The sequence below is a fragment of the Andrographis paniculata genome, unplaced genomic scaffold (genome assembly GCF_009805555.1).
Source record: "Andrographis paniculata isolate CXL003 unplaced genomic scaffold, ASM980555v1 Contig53END, whole genome shotgun sequence".
Lineage (NCBI taxonomy): Eukaryota > Viridiplantae > Streptophyta > Magnoliopsida > Lamiales > Acanthaceae > Andrographis > Andrographis paniculata.
Genome location: NW_026137588.1, coordinates 1,812,512 through 1,820,444, shown reverse-complemented (window position 1 = coordinate 1,820,444; position 7,933 = coordinate 1,812,512). Strand labels below are relative to the sequence as shown.

Genomic DNA, 7,933 nt, shown 5'->3' with positions numbered 1-7,933 from the left:
TGTTGTACTATTTTTTCTTCACTAGAATTTTTTTGTCCCACATGATTTTTTTTTCTAATAAGATTTTAACGAGGCACATTATTTGTATAAAGCATTAAGGGGGAGTATTGTACACATAGTGCTTTGTGCACAATATCGTGGATACTACGTGGGTCATGCATATCCTCTTACTCACTCAATCTTGTAATATAAATATGGGTTGAATTGATGAAATAAATGACCACCTTCAATTTTTACTCTATCAATTTCTATCTCTTTACTTTCTCTCTCCATTGTTAATATTTCCACCTTCACATAAATCCTCATTAGTACACACATACATATATATTATATAATATATTATATATACACTGGCATACATACATACTACATACATACATCTATATATTATACAACACACATACACACGGCTGCACATACACATATATACATATATATACACTCGCTTATATGTTATATACAGTATATAATATAATACAAAATATAAAATAGTAATTAGCAGTAAAGATAATTAATATTTTTATTGACTATCCCTATAATAATATCACAACAATAATATATTTTTTAAAGTCTGTATCCGAAAGAAATGAAACATACTGTGAATTTTTTTCTTTATTTTTTTATTTTTTATTTTATTTTTTATTTTCCTATTTCTTCCTTCATTTCATTCGCACTCGCAAACACCCAAAACTTCCCCTAAAAGTATCCGTTATAATGTCTGTGTTGTATTACATTTTTTTTTTTTATCTCTATTCTAACATTCAAATTACTTCTTTTATTGTTCTTTATAACATTATTATTTTTACCTATTATCTTTACAATTTTATAAAATTCATCATAATTATTAATTTTTATATATTTTTATTATCTAATAATATATAAATAATATTTATTATGTAATATTATATTTTATTTTTAAATATTAATTTATATAAATTATAATAATATTATATAAATTTTTATAGTATTATGAAATATTAAAATTATTCGAATTTATAAAATTAATGTCCATTCAAAATCTGAATGATTGAAATAAGTTCGGATTAATATATTGCCAAAATTTTATTTCCCATGATTTTATTAAAGAATTAGTTGAAAAGATATTGAATATAAAAATTTTAAAAGTTAAAATTGGATATATAATTTTTTTTTTTGATAAATATATAGATGAGTCGTGATTTTTTTGAAATAAATTTGAATTTATATTTATATAAATAAATTATTGATAATTTTAAAATTTTAAATTTTAAGTTATAATTAATTAAATTATTATTTATTTATTTATTTTATAAAAATAATGAATTCTTAATAAAAATAATAAATAATTATTAATTGTATTTCTTAATAAAAGTAATATATCTTATTATAATAAAAAAAAATGTAAGAAAGTAATAATGAAGGTAATAGAAAAAGTTATTGTAACAATGCTCTAATACACTCCAGGGTCCACAGCCAAAGTGAAGGGGGCGACTAGCCTAAATATGTATATATGTATTTCGTACGTTGGATAAACCCTACATAAACCTGTACCATTCCCCCTTCTTCCCAACGCCCCCAATTGGAAAACCCTATTTTCTTGTTCCTCAAGACATGGTTCCTGCATTTTAAATTCCTCTACTTACACACTCTAGCAAATAAGAGCCGTATCGTCGTCTGCTCAATCATTTTGATTCGATTGAACTGAGTTTAGAAAATGGCCAAGAATTGTGCATCCGGGATTTTGGCGTATGTAGCTTATGCAGCTCTCGGCGTTGATCATGCTCACGCGGATGGGCCCTTTAATTTTTCTCCGTTCACTAATTCGCCTCCGGCGGCGTCACGGGATCCGCCGCCGGCTCCTGAGCCTTCTAAGCCTCCTCCATCCCAGCCGGCGGAGCCAGAGGCGCCGCGGGTTCGTAATGATAACCCCAGGACAACCTCTGCTGGTTTCGACCCCGAGGCATTAGAGAGGGGAGCCAAGGCGTTGAGAGAGATTAATAGCTCTTCACATGCTAAGAAGGTACCGAAATTTTGTCATTTTCAGTTAATGGAAACTGTAATTTGGGTGATTTGTGGCTCATTTTTGCGAACTTGGAGGGACTTTTTGTGTGGGTAAGCGTAGTGGTGGCATGATTCAAGTTTTTACAAGCTTATGTTGTCAATTGATATCTGTGAAGTTAGTATTTCGATGTTTGCATTTATTGTTGTTTGCGCAATTTAGATTAATTATATGAGCAATTTACTTCTTGTAGGTGTTTGAGGTGATGAAAAAACAAGAAGAGACGAGGCAGCAAGAGTTAGCTGCAAAAGCGACAGAGTTCAAGGCATTGCAAGCTCAAGCTGAAACTGTATGATTTACTTGATGAATCCTGTTGTCTTGGATGATAGCTGTTTCAGATTTTCAGTGAATCAAGTAGATGCAGGATAATGTTAGATGCTTATGGTTTTGATATGGTTGATTGATATTGTCACTTGCATTTGCATATCTATCTTTCTACTAGTTTTTAATTGAAAAAAAAAAAAGGCGATATGCTTTACTTCTTTTGCTTGGTTTGAATTGTTCTGTTCCTTGAGGGGCTGCTTGATGTTCTTGTGTTTGTAGTCTAAACTCGTGTTGAATGATAGACCACCTTTGATCCAGGCATTACTGCTGTTTTTATAACCTTGTTTGTTGTAAGAGTTGACATTGAAACCTGTCATTATGCTCTGTTCTTGTCTGGTCACTAGATCTCGATTATGTCTATTTAGGGACAGATGTCTTCTGTGTTTGTCAAATTTATTAGTTTTGTTACTAGATATGCAGATAGAAAATGAAATTTAGTGGTGAATGCTCTGAAAATTTTGTTGCACTCTAGTGATTTTATGTTTTTGTGATGTGAATAGTCACAATTGCATGTACTTTCTTAGCACATGTGATAAAGGTTGTCAACTATCTTTTTTAATCTGGATAATCATGGCCATTGAAGATCCAAACATATTCTGAAGAGTTAATGGCATTATCAAGCTACCGTGATGTCAAAGTTCTAGCAGATCAATAATGAGATGGCATACATGTACTAAAATTATTATTTTTTCCATTTTATCTATTGATCAATTCAAATGTGGCTTTCAAAACGTGACAGGAGAGACAAAGGGTGATATATGATGAACAGAAGAAGTTAGCTCAGCAACAGGCACAAATAAAGTCACAGATGGCTCGGTATGAAGATGAATTGGCGAGAAAAAGGATGCAGGTAGGTAGGCCGTCTTCTGGGCTTTGTATGAAGTACAATTTTGAGTTTCAGTAAATGATAGTTCATAAGAAACTGTGTTTTTGTAGGCAGAAAATGAGCACCATCGAGCAAGAAATCAAGAGCTTGTCAAGATGCAAGAGGAATCAGCTATGAGGCAGGAGGCTGCAAGGAGAGCAACTGAAGAGCAAATTCAAGCACAGCGTCGCCAAACTGAAAGAGAGAAAGCAGAGATAGAACGAGAAACTATTAGGGTGAGAGCTATGGCTGAAGCAGAGGGAAGAGCCCATGAAGCTAAGCTTGCTGAGGATGTTAATAAACGGATGCTAGTAGAACGTGCTAATGCAGAGCGAGAGAAATGGGTTGCTGCAATTAATACAACGTTTGAACACATTGGAGGTTTGTTTTTCTTTTTATTTTTTAACTTATACAATTTGGTTTTATTTATGAGAATAAAATGAATGAAAAGCTGGCTGTGATTAAAAAGCTTGTGTCTGCTAATGGTTTTTTTTCCTGATTCTCACCTTCTGCTTCCTTTGTGTCTGAATGTTTTCCTCTTGAAGTGCTATGTTTAATGAAGGTTGTATGCTAGTTTTTATTTATTTGATGATAAATTAATAATCAACTGAGTGCATAAAGTTGTATGTGGTCACATGGCGTACACCAGAACTAAACTAAGTTTTATAGGTTCTTGTATATGTTGCTTTGGCATTACTAAATACAGCTGTAGAGAACACTTTGAAAATTAAAGTTATTCGTTATATATTATGTAGAAAAAAACGTGTATTATTTTACTTCCCTTAAAAATTTATTGTGTGAATATCTTTTATCTAATACATAATTCGGTACTCAGTGGTCATATGGCACAGGCCGGCCCGTGCACCTTGACCTTCCATGTATTATTGACAAAATGTGTGTAGAATCACGTAATGATATAGCCAGTTGAATTATATAGCTAATAATCTGCTTTTGAATTTGAGGTAACATTGATGTATTTTGGATGATCTAATATTTTTCTACCAATGTTTGTTCCCTTGTCCAGACTTCCCATCTGATCATTTTCTATAAAATTCAGGTGGCCTGCGAGCAATTTTAACAGATCAAAATAAGTTGGTTGTAGCTGTGGGGGGTGTAACTGCCCTTGCTGCAGGAGTTTACACTACAAGGTACTGTGCTATGATTTATAGATGGGTGTTGTTGACAGCAACTTCTTGTTGTTTATGTTTTTTTTTTTTTTTAATTAATTAAATATTATTTTATGCTTGTTTTTCTTGAGTTAACATGCTGCAAAATGATTACTTGGAGCAGTGTCAGAAATTTTGTTTCTTGTTGTGTAGAACTATATATGAATAAAAGATTCCCTTATTAATCTACCAGTTGCAGATCTTATTCCTACTGATTGAGTTCATGTTGTTGAATAGTGCATATAGTTGCATCTGATGATTTTCCACAGCTGCGTTTAGTTCCATAATTTCAATGTAGTTGGGTGAGAATGCCTTGTTCCATGTGAAACAAAGATGAATATTATTTGGAGTACATTGCGTTTGTTTCACGGTTTGAATTTGAGTTTGGATTTTTGAATAATAGATTTTTGAATTTTAAGTAGTTGTTTGATATGTTATAAATGGGTATCGACATGATATTTTGAATATAAAATTAATTTTTAGTATAACATAAAAGACAAAAAATAAGCGTTTGATTTGATGTTTGTGGATGAAAAAAATTAATTGAATAGTGAAAAATCTTGAAAAATCCACCAAAGAATGACCGTTGATGATGCAATGGTGAATGAAGCCTGGATTTTGAACTTCGATGGCAAGGAGCGTATGAAGCTGTCATATTCTTCCATTTGACATTTGTTTCGAAACCTTAACGACCTTGCACTCATTACATTCATCTTTTCTTTTTTGGGTACCCTGATAGCTGTTAGATTTATATTTTCTTAAAAATTAAGTTATAACTAAATCATATTTGTCTCTCTCATGCCTATATCTCCAATTTTATTCTCTTATGTTCTCGAGTCTTAAACTTATATGCTAGTGGATTTGTAAATATGGGATTGACAACTCTATTAAAATATATTTTAATGGTTTGGGAGATAACAATATTCTTTTTGCAATTAATCCTAGTGTCTCTTTTCGATTTCAGAGAAGGAGCTCGTGTGATTTGGAGTTATGTTGATCGAATATTAGGACAACCGTCTCTGATCAGAGAATCTTCCCGAGGAAAATACCCATGGTCTGGACTTTTTTCACGTGCCAAGAGTTGGAGGACAGCTAAAGGAGGTTCTAGCTCCCAAAATACGAATGAATTTGGAGATGTTATTTTACACCCTTCTCTTCAGAAGCGAATTATGCAGTTGGCCAATGCAACAGCTAATACAAAAGCTCATCAAGCGCCCTTTAGGAACATGCTCTTCTATGGACCTCCTGGAACTGGAAAGACTATGGCTGCTCGAGAGCTTGCCCAAAAATCTGTACGTTAGCAACTTCTTTTTATAAATCATCCATTAAACTGATGTCTTACACTGGTTTCTAAGTTTTATCTTTTAGGACCTGTTCTGAGTAGAATCATTATAAAGCTTGTGGTCATGTTCTTATATCGGTTCTCTTTATCTTCGTTGAAATTCAATTAGCTGCCAATCTGATTTTCTCTTACAACTGTTTCATACAGGGTCTTGACTATGCTCTAATGACTGGAGGAGATGTTGCGCCACTCGGTTCTCAGGCTGTCACGAAGATACACCAATTGTTTGATTGGGCTAAGAAGTCCAACAAGGGTCTGTTACTTTTCATTGATGAAGCAGATGCATTCTTATGCGAGTAAGGAACTTGCCCCTGAGAAATTACTTTAGTATCCGTTATGTATGTACGTATTTTACACTTATTTCTCATTGAAAGTCAAACAAATGTTTTTTGCAGCGGTAGCTTACATTCATTCACAATATGTTGTTCTTAGCCAGAATCCATAGATGTAGAGATTGACTAGTTTAAGATGTTGTAAGTAAAAGCATGACTTCTGAAAAGTTTTGGATATTTTGTCCGTTCACTCATCGAAAAGAAGATTCAATTAGTGTCCAAGTAGGATATGTTCAATTATATCGTCAAGTCTCAATCTTAGTTTGTTGTCTGCTAGTATTTGATGCCCCATACTTAATTTCTATCATATGTATTACGAGTATAAACTAACTTCTTATATCTCATATCACAGGCGGAACAAAACTTATATGAGTGAAGCTCAAAGGAGTGCACTGAATGCACTTCTATTTCGCACTGGCGACCAATCCAAGGATATAGTCCTTGCTCTTGCCACAAACAGACCTGGTGATCTTGATTCGGCTGTGGCGGATCGTATTGATGAGGTTCTTGAGTTTCCTCTTCCTGGTGAAGAAGAGCGCCTCAAGCTACTAAAACTTTATCTCGACAAGTATATAGCACAAGCTGGGGCTCGAAAGCCAGGATTGTTTTCTAATTTGTTTCAAAAGCAGCAGAAGAAGATCGAGATCAAGGGCCTGAATGATGATATTCTTAAGGAAGCTGCAGCAAAGACAGAAGGATTCTCCGGGAGAGAGATAGCAAAACTAATGGCTAGTGTTCAAGCAGCAGTATACGGCAGCGAGGACTGTGTGTTGGACCCGAATCTCTTCCGAGAAGTGGTGGATTATAAAGTGGCTGAGCATCAGCAAAGGAAGAAGCTAGTGGCAACTGAAGGCTGAACATTGAGATCGAGACAAGAAATTCACATATTTTTAAGGTTGTTTTCTGATCCGCCCTTGTAATTTAGGCGACATCCTACAAATCCATTGATAGTCGATCTAATTCTTTTCCCTCCTACGGGTCGAGGAGGAGGAGGAGGGAGTTTTGGTGACTTTAGCCTAGAATTCATGATCATGGTAAATGATTAGCAGCTGACTTACGACGAAAATAATGGCATTTCATTCTGTTTGTGTTCTATTCTTTAACACAGGCATGGAGGAGAGGTATGTCCCATCTCCAACGGCTGTCTATCGTGCAGGCGATTCGATTACTGTGATTGAGGAAATCGTGTCTGTTGCCATTGAAGGTTTGAGGTTATTAGAATGGTAACAGATTGAGGTCTTTATTCAATTTTGTTGGGATAATACTTATATGGAATTTGTTAGATCTGACATAATGAATTTCATGTGAAACAGATTGATTTTTTTTTTTGGGCTTGTCACTGTTGGTATGCAATGCACCATTTATCATATGTTAGTTTTGACAGGAACTGTGGATAAGTGTCTTAGATATGTTTTGGAATTTTAGATGGTTTTGGAATAGTTAGAAGTTGAATAGGATATAGGTTTTCTTCTTTTCTTTTTTAGTTAGAAGTTGAATATGTTGCTTATAAATTTTTGAGACACTCTATAGTTTGTAAATTAGATCAGTTAAGTCGCACTAAACGAAACTAATTATATATGATGGACAAGATTTAGAGATATCGGTGGTTTGAATTCAAGACTTTAAGACTAAGACCATTAGATTATTTCTTATGAAAATTATGTATTGTTTTAATGTGTGTCTACTATATTTTTTAATAATATGAATAAGAAATTGTTCTAACTAAATACACTAAGGGTGTATTTGTCTGAAGGATTTGAAAGTATTTACACTGTCACTGATCGTAGAACTTCGAAAGCACGCTCAACATCTTTTCTACAAGACTTTGTTTATGTGCAAAAAGCTTTTTTTTTGGACCTCGTGGAT

The 7,933-nt window shown here is 33.7% G+C and overlaps 1 protein-coding gene across 3 annotated transcripts; it reads left to right on the top strand.

Moving 5' to 3' along the window:
• Positions 1 to 1,522: 1,522 nt before the first annotated feature.
• Positions 1,523 to 7,620, top strand: LOC127255359 (uncharacterized). 3 transcript variants are annotated; one of them, XM_051280862.1, is made up of 9 exons: positions 1,523 to 1,999; positions 2,232 to 2,327; positions 3,102 to 3,212; positions 3,299 to 3,608; positions 4,285 to 4,375; positions 5,358 to 5,685; positions 5,883 to 6,031; positions 6,420 to 6,962; positions 7,176 to 7,617. In XM_051280862.1, the coding sequence occupies exons 1-8, from the start codon at positions 1,694 to 1,696 to the stop codon at positions 6,922 to 6,924; spliced, it is 1,896 nt and encodes a 631-aa protein (XP_051136819.1). In that variant the 5' UTR covers positions 1,523 to 1,693; the 3' UTR covers positions 6,925 to 6,962; positions 7,176 to 7,617. The 3 variants fall into 3 exon arrangements, with proteins under 3 accessions (XP_051136819.1, XP_051136820.1, XP_051136818.1); XM_051280863.1 differs by having other exon boundaries at positions 3,102 to 3,216; positions 3,303 to 3,608; positions 6,420 to 7,620; XM_051280861.1 differs by having other exon boundaries at positions 6,420 to 7,616.
• Positions 7,621 to 7,933: the final 313 nt, after the last annotated feature.

Bases quoted from the DNA above. Each gene is read 5' to 3' on its own strand.
- LOC127255359 (XM_051280863.1), top strand. From the start codon at position 1,694: ATGGCCAAGAATTGTGCATCCGGGATTTTGGCGTATGTAGCTTATGCA. The intron at 4,376-5,357 runs GTACTGTGCTAT...TTTCGATTTCAG, and splicing joins GCAGGAGTTTACACTACAAG to AGAAGGAGCTCGTGTGATTT. The intron at 5,686-5,882 runs GTACGTTAGCAA...TGTTTCATACAG, and splicing joins GAGAGCTTGCCCAAAAATCT to GGTCTTGACTATGCTCTAAT.